Source organism: Muscardinus avellanarius (assembly GCF_963383645.1).
Source record: "Muscardinus avellanarius genome assembly, chromosome: X".
In the NCBI taxonomy this organism is placed as follows: Eukaryota; Metazoa; Chordata; class Mammalia; order Rodentia; family Gliridae; genus Muscardinus; species Muscardinus avellanarius.
In genome coordinates, this window is record NC_137792.1 from 117,583,899 (window position 1) to 117,605,194 (window position 21,296).

Genomic DNA, 21,296 nt, shown 5'->3' on the forward strand with positions numbered 1-21,296 from the left:
TCTGAGTAATATTAGTTGACAGGAAAAAGCAAGCAATCTAATTGGTTGCACAATGTCAATTATTAAGAAATTAATACAATGAATGTATTATGTCTAGAACTGTCCCACATAAAATTAGATGCTTAATAAATATCTACTGAAGAGTAAATTAGTTCCCATAACCAGACAACTACAATGAAATCAAAACATTAATCCAAAGCTTTCCAGAATTTAGAAATATAAATACAGAATAAACCCTAGCTCGGCTATTTTGTGTGTGTGTGTGTGTGTGTGTGTGTGTGTCTGTGTCTGAATTTTTAGGCATTATGAAAAAATTTTGTACTACTTAATAATTGAAAGATACACAATTTGCCAATAGGAGTGAGCTTAAATTTCTGTATCCTATTAGTGCTCTATATTTTTCTTCATATTTCAAAGAGACTTATGCCTATAATTTAGGACCTACTTTATATTCAAGCATAGTTTCTTCATGTATTTAGCAAACAAGTTGAGTTTGTTTGATGACAGATTTTACTATATTAAAGGACTAAAACCAGGAACGGCACATTTACGAGTATAACGTATGAGGTGAATGATCACTATCAATGCTAACAAGACATTCCTGTAGAGAAAAGCATGTAGCACAAAACCAATTTATTCTAATAAGTTCAGCAATCATTGATCTTGAGATAAATGATAAAATGCATGAATAAGCTTTAAAATATACAAAATGTTCTAAAATGTAATTGCAGCTGGACAATCTGTATGTCATAGTATATATTCTGCTTATAAAAGAACATTTGATAAACTTGATCTCTCCATCTTGAAATCTAGTCAAAAGGTCTAAAATCTTGAGACCCATGCATAATTTGTTTTAAAAATTTCTGTAGTTTCATTTCTCTGTCAATACAGTGGGGTGAGGGGTAAATGTCTTTATGTTCATATGATGTCCTTTGAGAAGCAAGAATATAAAGATGCATATGTTTAACAGCAACATATACAGAAATGACCACCAAACTCTGCCTCCATCCACGTCATTTTTTCACAGAAGTTCATTATTACTAAAAAGCGTGGAAGATTTTAAGAGAAAATGCAAACTGAAAATTAGAAAAAAATATGCAAAAAAGGAGCATGTTTATTGGAAAATCTGACACTGAGACCTATATTGTGTAAGTTCCTTAAGAAAAACAAGCAAGCAAACAAAAGACTTTGATAATAACTAAATTTAATATTAAAATTATTCTCATTTGGTTAAATTGCTTAAAACTCCTGCAATAGAAACTCAATATATATATATATATATATATATATATATATATATATATATTCATATTCCTTGGAAAATGCCAATTATGTATTAGCCACTAATAAAAAGTGTGGATTAATCACTGAATGAGAAAAATGTGGATTAATTTAATGAACTAGCATTCCTTTCATCTTTTTATCTGAAAATAGTTGTCCTGACAGAATTAATTCCTGATCTGGGAAAGGAGAAAGGAATGAGGTCCTTTAGGCACAGAGAATAATTCTGGAGATAGGGTCAACCTTAATGACAGAGTACTGCTATGAGGTGCTCATGTAGGATAGCATATAGTGTTGGAAATCCAGGAAAAAGAGGATGTAGACAGTGCCAAGGTCAAACTTTGTTAAAAAAGGTATAACTTGTCTAGTGGGACTTAGAGTCAAGGTAAATGGTTTGATTTGTTTTCCTTCTTCATATATGAAGGGCTTCTTATGGTCAGAATTATACTATTTAAAATGAATGAATATGTTTCTGTAGGTAGTACTATTTTAGCATATTATCTCAATGAGGGAAATATTAAAATCAGCAAGCATCAGTTCCTAAAGTTTGTAAGTTGCTGACATATAGAATCTCTTTTAGCTAAACTGAGGTGCTATCAACAATGTTTACTATCTTTAATTATCAATAGCAATACATTACAAAAACAATGTTGAGGTAATCCTGGGTCTAGCAAAATAGGCAAAAATTTGGTCTTCAGGAAAAGAATGAACCCACTGTTTTCCACACAGTCACCAGTACTGCATTCGAATTTTCTTGCAAATGGTATCCCAAGTTTGTTCAAAATGATATGTGCTTCAGGACAATACAGTGATAAGTCTATATAAACAAATATGGTGCCTTCTTTTCAGAAAAATAATTTGTGTTGTCTCCCTTCTACAATAGTAATACAAATCCTCAAACTGTTATTATTAAATGCTATCAACAACTTACTAGAAAGAAAACAATGCGAAATAATTGTTCATAAATACAGTTGAAACCATAGAATCCTAAAGTTTGAAATTACTTTTTTACTGATCATTTATAGATACCTCATAAAAAATGTTCCATTCAAATCCGTATTTGTGGCTACAGAGTTCTAGCCAAAATAGACAAGATTAGGCCTCCCTAACTGGGTTCCATTTACAAAATGAATGTGTAGTTTGAAGTTTCTCTTATAATAAAGTTGTCCTTCTACCACCGTTAGGGTAGCATGATTGAATTTTCCAGAAAGCTTTCACAATTATTGGGCACATCTGTTAGCATGCCTGTGTCTTTTACACATTGTCAATCCTCACTTTGGTGAAAAGAAATCATGCTATTCATTGCTTAATTTTTGCAGTGTTCCTTTCATGAAGGGACTATACGACACGACCCTTTTGAGCAAGGTAACTGAAAATTGAGATAATTTACTTTAAAAAAAACACTGGCTATAGACAGCCTGAAGGTTATTTTGTAATCATTATTTACTTTCCAATTTCATTTCCTCTAGTTTTATTACTTGAAACTCATACATGGAAATATTATTTGTTCTAAAAAGTTCAACATCTGAATTATACCTTAGAGTTTGTCATATCAACTGTGATAGGAAGAGAGGCCTAACACCATAAATAATGGCAAGGGAAAAATAACTCAAAATATAGGGATACAAATTGTTACATGCCGTACTTACTATAATAATGAAAAGTGAAGAAAGACAAGTTAAAACATAAAAATCTATAAAATAAAATAGCAGTCAAACCACGTGTATGTAGTGTTTCCATGTGGTGTTAGATGTTACTTAATGTCTTTTAATTATTTCAGAAAGATACCTCAAAATAAGAACGCATATTTTATATAGCACACTCAGGAAAAAGATATTTGCGCATGGGGCATAGATCACTTACATTATAAAGAGAATATGTATTGTTTATTTTATTAAATACCAAAGTTACATGTCTCCTACCCTAAATTGTATATTAAGTAATCAACTCTCTCTGATCTAAGCAAAATAAAATACACAACAAACAGTACACCTAATACACACAAGTGATTCTTTATATTAACTAAACAAAACTGTGATATCCTCCAGATTACATTCATGAATTCTGTCAGTAGTAGTAGTAATGGTATTTTCAACAACACAGAATGAGTCTTTAAAATTTCAGCATTTAGAGAAAACAATACATATTACACAGTGGTTCTCAATCATAAATTTAATAATAAGACCAATTTGGCCTGATTTTTTATAAATATGATTTTAAATGTATTCAAATTGTATGTAGTCATTAATATTACTTTATTATTTTAATATTTAAAATGTTATTTTATCTTCTTGAAGTATAACTATCATGTATCATTGCCTAAATTTCACTGAAATACATTATACTATTATCATATGTGCTATGTGCACAAGTCCACTACAGTAAAACTTCAACTATATAACCATAGGATTCAAGGTAGATCAATATGCTACACTGTAGTTCAAAGCACAGAGAATCCAGAAAAACAACAGTGTAGCTCATTTATAAAGGGGACAGATGATGATGAAATCAAATTGGTCAACCTGAAAGTCAGCTTACATAACATCAAGTAGCATCAACACCATTTTACTTTATTTTCAAAGGCTTAACTATGAAGAATACAACACCAATATAAAGCCTTTGGCTAAAAAAACCTCACATGTACTATAGTTTTATTAGAAGCAGAATGTTAGAAGCCTTATGGAAATCTTTTCTAGATGAAGCCACTTATGGATAATATACAGGCCTGTGTCACACATTTTTTATTGGTGATTTAATTCTTTTGTAGATTTTGGCACCAATCATATCAGAAATGTATGTATTAATACAAACGTATCTTGCTCTGGCACCAGTCTATTATGAGTACATTTTAATAACTACACTGAGTCAAATGAATGGAGTCCTTTGGTTATACACGACAAGTTCCCACAATACTTGTTTCTCTTTTTCGAAAAAAAAAAAGCCTATCATCCAATATCTGATACTAAAAAATACTGACATTGCTTGGCACTATACCATAAGCATTTTGATTAGTTGATGATTCCCTAAACCATAATGTCGTATGAAACTAGAAAAAATAATAGAGTAACTTTGTTTGAAATAAATTTTAGAAACTAGTGTGCAGAGAAATTGTTATGACCTATGGACACCAATTATATGTTTAAATAAACACTTGGACATTACTGTGAAACAACATAGTATGAATATTGTGGACCTGTATATGTGTTTTTAAAATTTTACTCTCCCTAAAAAGGGGGACTTAAAGAGAATATTCAAGTAATGTAGCAGAAAACAATGCCTTTGATATGGGATTGGGTAAAAAGCCACATGTTTAATTTTCTCTTCATCCAGTTTAGCTGAGGAACACTGCAAATCTTACAAGCCAGTTGATGTTCGCTTTTTCATGCTTCGTCGCTGAGCTAAGCTTGAAGCAGCAACAGGCTCTAGGACTGGTTGAAAAGTCTTGTGAGTCAGGACAGAATATGTGGCAACCACTGCTCCCTAAAATAACACAAAAACATTACAAATTGAGTAACAATCTCTGGATATAAAAAAAAATCCACACTATATCGTGAAACATTTATCTAGAACAAAATATTTTCCCAGGAAAATAATGAGTGTATTCTGTGCATTGATACTCTCCTGGTAAGTTAATGACTCTTTACTTACATATTTTTCATGTAAGTAACTATGATCTATAGAAAAATTGTGAAAACATTAAAATTTAAAATTTAGGCTCAATGTCTATGAATATAAAAATCAGAATAAATTCTCACAATGTAGTCACTAATATAAATCTTTTGTTTTTATATGAAATTCGGCATTTATTGACCTCATAGCTTAAGTGTCTTTCAAAAACAATTAAAAGCTGGGTATGGTGGCATATGCCTATAATCCTCGTAACTGAGAGGCTAAGAGAGGATTTCAGGTTCCAGTCCAGCCTCGGGAATTTAGTATGACCCTCACAGCAACCTAGCAAGACCCTGTTTCAAAATTAAAAAAAATAAAATAGGACTGGGTGTGTAATGTCAGAGGTAAGATGATCCTGGGTTTAATCCACAGTACCAAGAAAAAGCAAGTATGTTATTTTTATTTTATCATCAGAAAGTGGATTGTAAAGAAAGTCAAGAAGAATACACAGTTGTTATATATAAAAGATAAAAGTATCTTTAAGAAATAAATATACTCATGTTTTACCTTAAAAACATGTGGTGAATCATTTGTCTTTGGTTGATCATTCGGCAACTGGTTTCTGTGGGTGATCCATGAGTGTTTTAGTACTTGTTCAGTAGTATATCGCTGATGTGGGTCCATATGAAGCATATGGGAAAGCAAATCCTTAATGAAAATAAAAATAAATATATACCATTTCACATTTTCTCAAAATATAAACGCACCAACAATTTATAATCTGTTCTATTTTACTTACAAATTTGAAAAACAAAATATATACAAAGCTAATGGTCAAAAATAATCTTGAAACTTATTTTAATATATTATGAGCCCTAATTTATTATTTGTAAGTGTATATGTACAAATGTATTATCTGTAGATGTCAAGACTGGGGAACTGGAATATCTTTAGTGATAGTGGAGGAAAACGTGAAGTGGCATGATTTATTCTGGAATGCGCTAAATGATCAAGCAAAGAATGGAGCAAGTGGAATTTGCATAAAGCTGTAAGCATATGTGTATACAGACATAACATAGAAGGTAGGGTCCCATGTAATCCACTCAATAACTAGAGACATACTGCATACCATACTAAAATAAGCTAAATATAAATAAATGTTAGCAATTGGCTGCTAGCATAGTAGTGGTCTGAGTATCTTAAGTTTGATATCAAGGGTAACTATAAACATACTTATTTGAACTGGTAAAGCAAAAATCTTCTGAATTTCACATGCCCTCACAGCATAACTCAATTTAAAACATATTAAATTCTGTAACAGTTTTCAATAAAACTATCCCTATAATTGTTTATAAAATGAAGTAAATGTTCCTAAACAAGTCATTTTCTAATGGAGAAACAAAAATCATCACTTGCAAACGTTTGATCAATAACAAAAGCAGTGAAATAAACACTCTAAGAAGTAATATCAGAATCTAAAGGATAATGTAATTGGTTGAAATTATTTACAAAAGAGGACAATCAAACAAAACAATCTACTGAGAAAAGTAAAGATGAGAAAAACACAGAATACTAAAATAAGATGAATAAGTTTAATGAAATAGACCGAAATGGTAATCATAAAAAATTAAAACGAGGACTACTGCAAAATCTAGCATTACTACTAGTTATGTATCCAAAGAAACTGAATTCAGTATGTCGAAGAGACATATGCAGTCCCATTTTTCAAAAATAAAGGTAAATACTACCAGGTATAAAGAAGTTTATTTTATAATCATAAAGGGGATAACCCATCAAGGGGGTAAACGTATAAAGATGTATTCATATAAAAGCAGATCTCCAAGCCAGGTGTGGTGGCATATGCCTAAGATCACAGTACCTGGGAGCCTGAGACAAAGAGGATCACAAATTTGAGGACAGCCTCAGCAAGTAGTGAGACATTCAGCAACCTAACGAGAACCTGTTTCAAAATAAAACAATAAAAGGGTTGAGGGTGTGGTTAGAAGTTGAATGCCTCTAGGTTCAATCCCCAGCAAAAGCCAAACACAGAGGACCAAAATACATGAAGCAAAGAACATTAAAACTGCAGAGGAATAAACAAATCCATAACTACAGATGAAATGAGAAAGTAGACATCACTATGGAGTCTACAGATATTAATAGCATAATAAGGAAATATGAAAAATTGTGCTAATGTGTTTGACATATTTTCCAATTCATTTAATGAGACGAGCATTACTCTGATATCAAAATCAGACAAAGACACTGCAAAAAAGAAACAATAGAACAATATCCTTCATGAACATAGATATGAATTACAAAACAAATTTTAGCAAATAAAATTCAGCTATATACAGCAAAGGAAACTATCAAGAACCTCAACAGAATGCTGACAGAATGGTAGAAATTTTTCCCCCCAACTATTCCTCTGACAGAGGTCGATTATCTAGAATATATAGAGAACTCAAGAAGCTCAGCGCTAAGAAAACAACCCAATCAAAAATGGGCAAGTGAACTAAATAGACACTTCACAGAAGAAAAAAGTTCAAATGGCCAATAAGTGTATGAAAAAGTGTTCAGCATCATTAGGCATAAGATAGATGCAAATCAAAACTTATACCTGTAATCCTAGTACTTGGGAGGCTGAGACTAGAGAATCTCAAGTTCAAGGCAGCCTTAAGCAACTTAGTGAGACTCTGCTTCAAAATTATAGTGTTGGGGGTGTAGTTTAGTGGTAGAAAGAATGCCCCTGGGTTTAATCCCCAGTATACCCCCCACACCCCCACACACATGTGCGCGCGCACACACACACACACACACACACACACACACAGTTGGAAGACTAACAGTACATTATTTCTTCTGTATCTACAAAGAATATATCCCAAGACTCCAGTGTATGACTGAAACTGTAGACATTATTGAACCATAAAGGTACTATATTTTACCTTTACATTCATATTTATTATATTTAGGTATAGAAAAAATTAACAACATTATTAAGGTAGATGAATTATAATGTTATAATAAGAACATGTGAATGTAGTCTCTGTTTCCCAATATCTTATTGTACTATACACACCCTTCTTGTGAGATAGCAAGTTTTATATCATGATAATCAGAATGGTATATAATTTGGACCGGGTGTGGTGGTGCATGCTTGTAATCCCCGCGCTTGGGAGGCGGAGACAGAAGGATCATGCAGGTTTGAAGCCAGCCTTGCTGGCTTAAGAGACCCTGTTTCCAAATAAAAATATAAAAAATAGGTGTCTGGGAGTGTAGCCCGGAGGTAGAAGGGTTTCCAGTAACTCCAGTACCACCAAAAAATGGTATATAATTTATAGATTATGAATTGTACATTTCTGGAATTTTCCTCTCAATATTTTTAGGCCACAGTTGAACATATTTAACTGAAACCACAGAAAGAAAAACTAGAGATAAGAGGAGACTATTGAACCTGATTTGAAAACTTAAATATACATCGATATTTATCAAGACAGTGTGGCAATGGGGAAAAAATATACAAGGAGGTAAATGGAACAGAAAAACGCGTATAAATATAGATATATGAATGGTTGATTTTTATGAATACACAAATACAGTTCAGTGGAGAAAATATATTTTCAACAAGTGGTAATAGGTCAAATGAATTTCCATATGGAAAAATGGACTTTGACTATATATGTATATAGCAATGCTTGGGATGGAACCCAGGGCATTCTATCTTCAAGCTACACCCCCAGTCCTATTTCTTAGTTTTTTTATTTATTTATTTTTTTAAACAGAATCTCACTGAGTTGCAAAGGGCCTTGATAAGTAGCTGAGGCTGTCCGCGAACATCTATCCTCAAGTCTCCGCCTCTCGTATGCTGGGATTACAAACTGGGATCACCATGCCCAGATGAACTTTGACTATATTGTACTGCATAAACATGTTTAATAAAAATGGACCACGGGACAAAAAGTAATAGTTAAAATTAAATCTTTTAGAAAAAAAGCACACAAAATATTTGAAATCACTTAGCTATCATACCAAAACAGGACACATAGAAGAAAAATTTGATAACTAGAATTTTATCAAATTAGAAACAGCTGAGCCTTGAAAAATACTTAAGACAATTCACAGACTGAGAGAAAATATTTTCTATATATATGAAGTAGCACTTGTTTCCAAAATATTTTAAGAACTCTCAAAACTCAGTAATAAGACAATCCCTTAAGAAAGGGGGGATCAAGGCCGGGCGTGGTGGCGCACGCTTGTAATCCCCGCGCTTGGGAGGCGGAGACAGGAGGATCGCTCAGGTTCGAAGCCAGCCGCGCTGGCGTAAGAGACCCTGTTTCAAAAATATAAAATAGGTCTGGGAGTGTAGCCCGGAGGTAGAAGGGCTTCCAGGAACCCCAGTACCACCAAAAAAAAAGGGGGGGGATCAATGGATAGCAAATGAGTGCAGGAAAAACACTAAACATCATAGTGACTAGGGAAATTGATGACAATGAAATCACTACCAGATACTATACACCTTTCAAAATAACTAAAATTTTTTAAAGTCTAAATAAATGGCTACAAACGATATGGCAAAATGAAATATCTCATTAAATGTTGATAGGAATTTAAAATGGCATAGGCACTTTGAAAATAAGAGAGTGATTAATTAAAAAGCTAAACATATGACCTATTCATGCTCCTAGGTACTTATATAAAACATCCACACAAACATAGATATTCATAGTAGCTTTATTGACACTATCAAAATTGCAAGAAACTCAAATACTCATCAAGATGTGACTGGATATCTGGGTGGACCTGGTGGTAGACACTCTAATCCCAGCTAATCAATAGGCTGAGGTAGCAGGATCTCAAATTCAAGGCCAGTTTGGGCAACTTAGCTTGACACTGTCTTGTAATAAAATAAAAAGGGATGCAATGTAGCTTAGTGTAGTAGAATACTTCCCTAGCATCTGTGAGGCCTTGAGTTCCATCCCTGGTATGGCAAAAAAATAAAAAAAATAAAAATAAAAAAATGCAAGTGAACAGATTTCAAGTAATAAACTATTAATGTGTTTGAAAACATGGATGGATGGATTTAAAATAATTATGATAGGTGAATGATAGCAAAACAGTATATAGATTGTGATTTCGTTTAAAATCACTTCTAGAAAATATAACCTAGTTTCTGGCCACAAGTCCATGGTCACCAGGGAATGAGGGAAATAAGAGATTGTGAGTTGGTGATATGAGATACGTATGGGAGAAGGATTAGAAAAGAATATTAGGAAAGTTTTAGGAGTGATATGTATGTTCTTTATCTTGATTTTTGTGAAGGTTTCAAAAGTATGTAATAACATTAAATTATATGCTTTATATACTTGCATTGGATTGTGTATCAATTATACTGCAGTACATTTGTTTTTAAAAAATCTGGTCTGGCTCTAAAGGTTAAGACACTCATCAAAGTATGCTTCAACATATAAATAGCCTACACAGACTTAATCTTAGGAAAAACATGCTACTGTGCTCTTTAAATATTATCTGACCTTTTCTACTTGCCTGAAGATTTTGAATGATTATTAAAAGGTACACAGGTAATGATAAAGGTGAGAGAATGAACAAGAATTTTAGGAGACACATTTCTGCAAATATTGAAAATACTCTAATGCTTTAAATTTTAATAAAAAGGGACTCTAGTGTTAAAGATGAGCTGAAAAATTAACATTTCATTCTTAGAATTCTTATATATTCTCAAAAATATCCCCAATGCTTACTGAATACTTACTAAATGCCATATATATAATTTGTTTACACAGCTGTTTAATCTTTGTAACAACCCTTAAATTTACAGATGTGAAAACTGAGGCACAAAGAGGTTAAACAACATTGTCAAGGATATATAACTCGTAAATAAGAGTCAAGCTATGCATTCTAGGCTATCTGACTCCTGAGTGATACTACTAATTGCTAAACTATATTGTCTGTCATACTTTACTTATTACATTCAACATTGATGCCTAAATTTTATATAAATCTTACAACTTTCTTCTTGAGTTAGTAACTATCACATGGATACAGAAACTGCTCAATGTTTGTGGTAATAATTCAACATTCATGAAGTATATAAATCCCTCTTTCCAAAATAAAAATCCAACTTCAAAATGAAATATAAAATCAAAGTTTTATTATATATTCACTGAACAAATTTAACTGATATTAAGTACAGTTTAAGCTATGATAGCCATAAAAATTCTTATCCAAATTTAGGACATATATGAATGAAAGGCATAAATCAGGACTGTCTGAGGCAAACTATATATGCTCAACTTAGCTAAAGCAAAATATCCAATTAAATTGTTTAAAGCTAAGATCTTGTATAAATGGTGTACAAGTCTACATGTGCCTTAACCTGCAAGATGGTCAATTTTTTAGTTGCAAATCATGACTGACTTCCCAAAGCAAAGTAGATTCTCCTGATATACAGCTCAAAATAAAAATACATCCCTAACCCTAACTTTAACCCTCAGTATAAATTAATATCAAACTTTAAAATCACCATTCCCTAAGAAAAATATTAACCAAATTTTAACAAGTTCATACTATCAAACAGTTTTAGAGAATAATCTATAGTTTTCTCTTTTAAGCTAAATCTAAAGTTGTTTACTTGTTTGCAGCATGGCTAGCTGCTGGCTCCACACTGTCTCTGTTCCAGAAGACTGAATCCAGTATTGTCCTGATTGTACATTTGACATGCCATTTGTAGGGCAGGAGGGAAATGAGTTGATACCATCCATTTCCTATGACCATTTTATGGGGCCTCATCTTACACCTACAGGATCACTCCAAAGACTCAACTATTAGTGCAAGGGATTGAACATAGCCCTTTGGCTACATAGAGTTGGGTGCTTTAATGCTGAGCTGTAACTCCAACCTGAGAAACACTGTAAAGATAAATCAGCTCATTAAAAGAATCCACATGTAAGAGTGGAAGAGATATCCATACCAACAGATGCATGTATCTCAACCCAGAAATATAGGTAGTATGAATATAAGGCAAAAATACACCCCCAAAACTTCACTATATCAAAGTGGAGAAAATTTCAAAGAATTTAAAAAGTATCAATATTTTAAATGATTAATTAATAAAATGAGGATACAAGTACCTATACCATCTCGTACCCACTAAAATGTATGACAACAATGCACCACTAAAAAGTTTAAAAACTCAACTAAATGAAATTGGACCCAGAATAGCCAAGGTAGTTCTCAGCAACAAAAACCATGCAGGAGGAATCACAATACCTGACTTTAAACTATACAACAAAGCCATTATAATAAAAACAGCATAGTACTGGCACAAAACAGATACATAGACCAATGGAGCAGAATAGAAGACTCAGAAACAAATCCACACACTTACAGCCAATTTATTTTTGACAAAAAAATCATACACTGAAAGAAAGATAGTCTTTCAACAAATGGTGTTGGCAAAACTGGTTAACCATATGCAGAAAAATGGAAATAAATCCCAGTTTCTCACCCTGTACAATAGTTAATTCAAGATGGATCAAAGACTTGGAAATTAGACCAGAGACTTTGAGGCTCCTTGAAGAGGGCATAGGTCCAACACTGCAACACATAGGCACAGATAAGAATTTTCTCAACAAGACCCCACAGGCAAAACAAACTAAAAGGCGAATTAATATATGGGATTGCATGAAACTAAAGAGCTTCTGTTCAGCAAAGGAAACTGTGAAGAACCTTAATCGAGAGCCAACAGAATGGGAGAAGATTTTTGCCACCTACCCTCCAATAGAGGACTAATATCTAGAATATACAGAGAGCTTAAGAAATTCAACACTAAAAAATAAATAATTTAATCAAAAAATGGGCAAGTGAACTAAATAGACACTTCTCGAAAGAAGAAATTCAAATGGCCAATAAATGCATGAAAAAAATGCTCAACATCATTAGCAATCAGAGAGATGCAAATCAAAACTACCCTGAGATTTCACCTAACTCCAACTAGAATGGCCATCATTCAAAACACAACGACAAATGCTGGCAAGGATGTGGAGAAGTGGGAATTCTAAAACACTGTTGGTGGGATTGCAAATTAGTGCAACCACTTTAAAAAACAGTATGGAGGATTCTCAGAAGAATGGGTACAAATTTACCATTCGATCCAGCAATACCACTTCTGGGTATCTACCCAAAAGAAAGAAAACTAAACTACCAAACGAATGCATGTGTATCTATGTTCATAGCTGCACAATTCACCACAGCCAAACTATGGAACCAGCCAAGATGTCCATCAACAGATGAATGGATTACAAAACTGTGGGATATGTACACAATGGAATTTTACTCAGCCATAAAAAACACAATTACATCATTTACAGGGAAATGGATGGAACTGGAGGATATTATGCTAAGTGAGATTAGTCAGTCACAGAAAAGAAGAAATTGGATGCTTTCCCTTATATGCAAACGCTAAGGAGGAACTGTGGATGAAGAAGGAGATCCTATAGAGGAGCAAATAAGGCAACGTAACTTAGGGATGGGAGGGGGGAAGAGGGAAACTCTCTAAAGCACATGATGTACTTAAACATATCAAAGTCAATCACTAAGCCAAGCATGGGAAGGAAGGTTGGGGAAGGAATGGGGTAGGGATTAGGTAAGGGCAATTTGGGCGATGTGTGCATATATGTTTACACAAGTCTTTTATCCCATTAAGATGTGTAACTACAATGCACAAATAAAAAAAATTTAAAAAATTAGAAAAACAATACAGTATATGAAGGAGTATTTCAATAAAGAAAGATTCTAAAAAAACAAATAGAAATCTTGGAAATGAAAAGCTAATAAATCAATTTACCTCTGTGAAAACTCTTATTCATAGTCTGGATCAAGCATACGAAAGAATACAGAGCTCAATATAAGAAAAATGAACTAGAACATACAAATAGTAATGAAGAAAAAAGAAGAAACGTAACAGAATATACAAGGGCTCTGTTGCAAAGTTAAAAGACCAAATTTAAGACTTATATTTCGAGGAAGAAGTGGAGATACTGGCTAATGGCACAAAAAACTTACTTAGTGAAATAAAATATAAAATTTTCCATAATCTTGGAAAGCTGATGCATATGCAGGTACTAGAGGCATCCAGAATATCAAAGGGACATGACCAGGAAAAGAAAAACAACAACAAAAAAAAACATTTGCCACAATGTTGTAAGTAATCTGTGAAAAAATTCGGAACAACGTGAGGAGTGGTAAACTGTGTACAAAAGTAACCCATCAAAACAACAGATTTATCAGTAGAAAGTATGAAGGCCAGGTGGAAACAGAATAATGTCTTTCACCGCTTGAAAGGCAGCAACTGCCAACCTAGATTACTATATAATACAGCAAAGCTATAATTCAGAATTTATGGTAAAAATAAAAACCTTCGAACATAAGCATACACTAGGAATTCATGACCATTAAGCCAGCATTGTAGAAAATAATTAAAAGAATCATATACACAGAAGAGGATAAAAATAAACAAGAGCCTGAGAAAGAATAAATATTATTAGAGAGAGATGCAAAAAGGAATTAGGACCAAATCCAAACATTAGACAATCCACAAAAGAAGATGTACAAATGGACAGTAAATACATAAAAAATGATCAACATTTTTAGCCATCAGGGAAACACAAGTCAAGAGTACATGTAGATTTCATTTTACCCAATCAAAATTACTATTATAAAAATCAAAATAAAATAACAAATGCTGGTAAAAATATGTAGAAAAGGGAATTCTTATATACTGTTGGTGGGAACGTAAATTAGTATAGCCACTATATAATACAGTATGGAGGATCCTGGAAAAAAAAACATTAAACTACAACCACCATATGATCTGGCTACACCATTCCTGGGTATATATACAAAGGAAATAAAGTCAGCATACCTAAGAGTTACCTACATACCCACATTTATTATAATACTATTCAAATAGGTAAGATATATAATGGATAAAGAATATATGGTAAACATATATAATGGAGTACTATTTAAGCATAAAGACGGAAGAAAATGGATGGAACCAAATAGACATAATGTTAAGTGAAATAAGCCATACAGTTAAAGACAAATATCACATGTCTTCTTTCATATGTAGAAGCTAGAAGAAAAAAGATGACCTGAAAGTAGAAGGACTGTTAGGGGCCAGCAGGAGAAGAGAAGAAAGGGTAAAAGAGGGTAGAAAGGAGAGTGGACATGATCAGTATGATACATGTATATATGGAAATGTCATAGTGATACTCTTTAATGTATATAGTTAATATGTGTCAATAACACAAAATACTGCCATGACACCATTAGATATTCCACGAATGCAGATACTAACTCAGAAAGATTTTAGCAATTTAGCACAAACACAAAAATTATTCATATTTCTACCTTTGCTCCATCTGAAATATTGTCCCAGTTTCCACCACTCAAAGAGAATTTTCCATTGCCTATACGTAGCAGTATCTCTTCAGGAGTATCATTGGGTCCATTAGAAAATGGAGTATAGCTATGAATAAAGCATATTTTAGTAGATATGAGAGTAACATATATAACAGTAATAACTGAAATCAATAAAGATTATATGTAAGTATTTACTACAGAAAATTAAGATCATCTGATATTTCTTCTTACTATTCATATAAACTTTGTTTAAAATATGAATTTAATACAATTATGTATAAGATACGAGAATTTTGTACACATTTTTTGTATTTGATCTATTAATCAATGTAAAATAAGAGTGGATTTGCATGTAAAGTTACAATCATAAAATTATACTTTAACAAAATACATGTTTTTTATTCTCCCAGGCATAAGTTAGTAAACAAATATAGTTACTCTGAAGAAAATGTTAATTTCATATATTTACAATGTATTGTGTTGGCTTTATTAACATATCATTAATTGCACTGGTTATATTATAATTACATTATTATTGTTATTATCAATATATTATCATTAATATTTTAATGAATGTCTATAAAATAAATTGGTTAAATACTTATAGCAATATGATTAAAAATCCACAGTCATTAAAGTCATTATGTAACTCAAATTATTCATAATTGGGAAGAAAATTTATAAACAAAATGTTTTTTTAAAAAATTGATCATAGAAAGACAGGTCATGTTTGCACTATTTTAACATAGGGAACTAAAATTATTATTCAAATTTTGAGCTTGGAATACTGATTTATGGATAAAAGCATAACAAATATACATTAATATCTTTTTTGTGTGGTGCTGGTAATTGAACTCAAATGAATTCTATCTCTGAACTACACCTCCTGCTCAAAATTATTTTTTACTTGGAAACAGGGTCTCACTAATTTGTGGAAGGCCTCCCTAAGTTACTGAGGCTGGCCACAAATCTGCAATCTTCCCAGCTCAGTCTCCTAAGTATTGGGATTACAGTTGTGCACCACCATGCCTGGCAATATTAATGTCTTAATTCCCTATGTACATATTAAGATAATCCTAAAATCATACACAATCACTTCTTATTTAGTTATAAAAAATATCCGAAAGCAGCAAGCTAGAAATAGTATACTATGATTTCAAACTAACAGTGTTCATAAGTATTCATTGTATTTGATATTTAAACTTTAGTTATATATAACTTCAGCACTTGCTGTGGTTCATAATTAAGTATTCTGTATAAGTTAGTAATATCTAAAAGGTACATAAAATTGAAATATGCAGTTATTACAATGTCAATTTATTATAACATAGCATTAATATTTGTAAATTTTATGTACTCCTTAAAATAAATTTAATTAGCCAGCAATGATGGTGCATACATGTAATCTTAGTACTTGGGAGGCTGTGACAGAAGGTTTTGAGATTCAAGGCCAGTGCCCAGTAACTTAGTGAGATCTTGTTTCAAACTAAAAAATAAAATAATGCTGGAGGTGTGCAACAAAGGTAGAATGCCCCTGCTTTCAATCCTCAGTACTATAAACAAAAAATCCAATTTAATTAAAACGTTACACTTAAATAAATACTCAAGCCTTTTCCTTTATTAGAATCATTTCTGTGGCCATAATATTTTACTTATAACTGAGAGTACTACTCATTGTTGAACAGAAGTTAGCACTTATCTTATTTGTACATTTTGCAACTTTAACATGGTAAAATTCTTACTACATATGATTTGAGTTTATCTTTATCCTTTCATGAGAGAGCAGCTGTGTGTGTTTCTGAAGGTTAGTTTTGCTCAATATTGCTTGTAAATTTGGCATTAAATATGATCTTAGTAAATTTATTGTGAAGGGAGCCAGGATTCAAGTAATTTAAAAGATTAAATTAATATCAATAAGTTCAAAGAGCAAGTTCCTGTTAAAAAATGCCCTTATTTTATGATCAGGTAAATACATTATAAAGTAATTGTATTACTCAAAATAAAAAATCAAACTAAAATGTACACTTTCTCTTTAAAGTTTTATTCCAGTTGAAACTGTTTTCTAATTATGTTACTATGTTAACAGTGCCTCATTCTACACATTGTTTTTAATTTTATAAGTAATATAATATTTTAATGTTAATAGGATATTTCTTAAGGTTATTTTTGTCTTTTTTCTAGATGAAGGTATACAGGTGAAATTCACATGACTACATGGACATGTAAGTTTCTTACCCAGCCAACATTGTGTAAAAAAGGACGCCTAAACTCCAAATATCACAAGCAGCATCATATCCCTGTTGCATAAGAACCTAAGAAAGAAAAACTCATTATGTGGTCATACTCAGTATAAATTCAATTTTCTCATTCAAAATAAAGTCATTTTTCTTTTCATAATTTCACAAACATTTGTGATATTAAATTTTAAATAATTGTATACACTTAGTTTTAAAGGCAAAATATTCTGCAATTAGCAAGCAGTGATTAAATGGGTATTATTATAAGCTGAAGCACATGGCCATGGTAAAAGACAACAGTCTATGATGTAATCCCTGACCTCAATGAGGTTTCATCCGTTTCCTTAGGAACCAGATATACAGACATCAAACCTTAATATTAATATGTATAAATAAATAGTACTAAGGCTTTCAATTTTAAAAATTACTTTATGAAGATATATTCTTGTTCTAATTTTGAAGATGAGGAAACTGAGACAGATGTTAAGTAACTTGCTCAACATCACCAATTTAGTCCGTAGTAGGACAGGCTTTCTTGCTCTAGAGCCTGTGCTTTTAATATCTATGATAACTGCATCTTTACTATATCAGAGATGGTAGAATAATGTTTTACTATAAAAGGACAAATTTATATTTCATATAAGGATGATATCTTAAAAACAGCAGTATATTTCTTAAATACAAACACATATTTGATATATTTTCAATAGCTTTATTAATATTTCATGCAATAATTTATGTAACTTGTTTTGTTTTGGGCCCAGTACTAATAGGAACCAAATAATATCTTTATTATATATTCATGCGAGATTTCTCTATAAAGTTAATAAAGTTTGTTAGTAATATAAAGTGATAAAATGAGGCCATGTTTTTTCATTTAGGAAAACAAGCCCACTGCTAAAGCCTCTAGGCACAGGAACAAAATAGAAACATTATTAATGCATTAACACTGGAGACTGTATAACCACTAGCATGGAATTTTTTATCTACAAACAGCTAAAATATTAATGTTTGGATTTAACAAAAGCAAAAATTAAATTATGTAATTAACTTAAAATTAAAGATGTTTTTCCTATTCAACGTGTAGTTATAATACACAGGTGCAATATTGAGAAACATAAGACATCTATCAAAAACCACATGTGTTTGTGCATGCCTCAGAAATAATATAAGTAGATATTACAATGGCTCTAATAAATGCCATAGTAGAACCGAACTATTCATGTTACAGTATATCTAAGTTGGAATGCTCTGGTAAAATATAAACCTTTCTTTCTCTTATTCCCCTATCTGTTCTCAGTTTCTAATCACCGTTCAAAGTTCTGAGAATCCTTGTATTCTTTAGTAACCTTTTAAAATCCTCTGGTGACTAAATGCATAGCCAGGCTTGAGGGCCACGTCTTAAGAATTAGTTAGATGAGTGTTAATCAGCAATTCAGCTATTGGCATTTCCTATTTCCATTGCCTCCTTTCCAGGTGCAGTGGCATGTACCTGTAGACCCAGCTACTCAGGAAGCTGAGGCAGGAGGGTCACTTGAGCCCAGGAGTGTGAGGAAAGCCTGGGCAAAACAGCAAGTCAATGTCAAACAAAACAAACTTATACTTTCAGAACCTTCCTAGTTATGAGGACAGAGTTGCACAGGTGACAACACACTGCTTAAATAGGGCCAACCCAGAAAAACTTGTTTTAGATTTATCACACTTAAGCACATTTGTATGCATTCACTTTTGTTCTAGAATTAGTTTCAATGCCCTGCAACAGTGAAAATATGTAGTCATAAAAGAAACAAGGCAGGGTAAATGGCAGGAATGAAAAAGTATATTACAGAGGCTGTGTTCCATACCTTCTTGTTTTAGAGAAAAATAGAATGTCATAACCTACTCTTCCATTTGGCTTCTTAAATCCCCAAATGTAATATACATAGAGATATTTATTCCCTTTATTCTAGAGTCTAAATTCATATTCGGGGGGAAAAAACAAAAAAATGATAGCCCAAAGCCAGGGCAAAGCAGGGTAATTTAAGTATTACTTTATCAAGAGCTGCAGACAAAACACTCCTCCGTTTTAAGTTCCATTAATTCAGGAACATTCTTAGATTCAGTAGGTATTAAATATCGGTTGGATAATACAATATAATGGACTTGGTTTTATATAAGGATAAATAATTTGGAGATATATTAACTTTTGTGACATAAGTATATAGTAAAATACGTCTACGAACTAAAGATTAAAAGGTTGACTAAAGTAATGCATATCCTAAAAAGTAAATAAATAATCTCTATTAAGCTAAAATTATAATAAGCAGTTGTTCTTTTAACAAACCAGGACTCTTAATGCACTGTGATGAAGTAATAAATATATAACCTCACAAATCTTATTTCTTAAGATACCGACATGAATACTTGGATCTTTGTAATTCTAGTTTAAGAGATAATGTCTTTTATTTACTTCCCAAATACCTTTTGGCAGGGTCTGAACTTTTAGAAGTAATCCGTACCAAAAAGAACTCTGTGTTTTATCCACAACAATTTAAAAATATTTGTTGACTATTAGCAGGGGATTCTGCACTTGATAAAACCTTTCAAAGCATTCTGAAAATATGAATACTACCCAAAGTGAATTCAGGCACTCGTTATGAAGAAGTGGTTACATGCCCACCTGAAAACCTTCAGTATACAATGGTGAAAGTGTCTTACTATAATGAAGGTCTCTCAGGATAGAAAATATCAATGGGCTGTATTCTACCGTGCTCATTTAAAATGTTTGTCTAATCATTAATCTTAAAATATTCACCTAACCATTAATACAAACATAGACTTACATATATTTTATATTTTAATGTCTGTTTTTGAGATGTTCATTTGGGACATATTTACTTCTAAACTTTTTCCAGTGAGAAGTTTCTATAATGCCAGAGTTCAGGTCCACAAGATAAAGTCAACATTAAGAAATTTGACCATTAAAGTGTAAATGCTATAACTCTGTTGCTATATCTATTCCATAAATTTATTAGAATGTTTATGATGACCATATCTTATATTTAACAAAAGAGTCCTAATCTCAAATCAAATATTCTTTCCTCCTACCCTACAAAATCATGGAAATGTCTTAGGAAGGCAACTACTTTTATGTCCAAACTCTTATCTCATGCACCTGGGGAAAGTACAATATATCCTTGTTAAATCATGTCTCAATTTTTATTTTGAAAATCTTAGTTTCTATCTATTATGAGAAAACTTGTACATTCATTTTTGATGAATTTAATTAAAATATATGCTAAATCAATATTCTCTAGATATATGCATAGTTTCATATAGGGCAAATTTCTTATTAAATAAAGCCTATAAAGCATATTAATGCCTATTCCTCAATATCAATATCTTAAAATAAGATTTTTTTGTGATGCTAGGAATTGAACCTAGGGCATATATATTATCTCTGAGCTATATTCCCATCCTTATATTTTTATTTTGAAACAGGATCTAAGTTGCTGAGGATTCTGTACCCTGAGATCTATATATGAATGTTTTTACCAAGAGTTCCATATATACACTGCTTATAAAAACTCTTGTGAAACTATTTTCTCTGGGAATTAGAATAAAAAGCCTCAAGCTTTTAATCCCAGTACTTGCAAAGCTGAGACAAGAGGATCACAGGTTTGAGGTCAGCCTCAGGAACTTAGTGAGGCCCTCTACAACTTAATGAGATCCTGTTTCAGAATT

The 21,296-nt window shown here is 32.1% G+C and overlaps 1 protein-coding gene across 2 annotated transcripts in view; it reads right to left on the reverse strand.

Annotated features, from left to right (window-relative positions):
• Nucleotides 1-4,635: 4,635 nt before the first annotated feature.
• RPS6KA6 (ribosomal protein S6 kinase A6) overlaps nt 4,636-21,296 on the reverse strand; it is a gene marked incomplete at both ends in the record, with an annotated part of 100,116 nt that continues 83,455 nt past the window's right edge. For both annotated transcript variants that reach the window (XM_080718624.1, XM_080718623.1), the window contains 4 exons: nt 4,636-4,761; nt 5,458-5,598; nt 15,325-15,442; nt 17,572-17,648. In XM_080718624.1, the coding sequence (XP_080574750.1) occupies nt 4,636-4,761; nt 5,458-5,598; nt 15,325-15,442; nt 17,572-17,648 (462 nt within the window). The remainder of the gene's footprint in view (nt 4,762-5,457; nt 5,599-15,324; nt 15,443-17,571; nt 17,649-21,296) is intronic.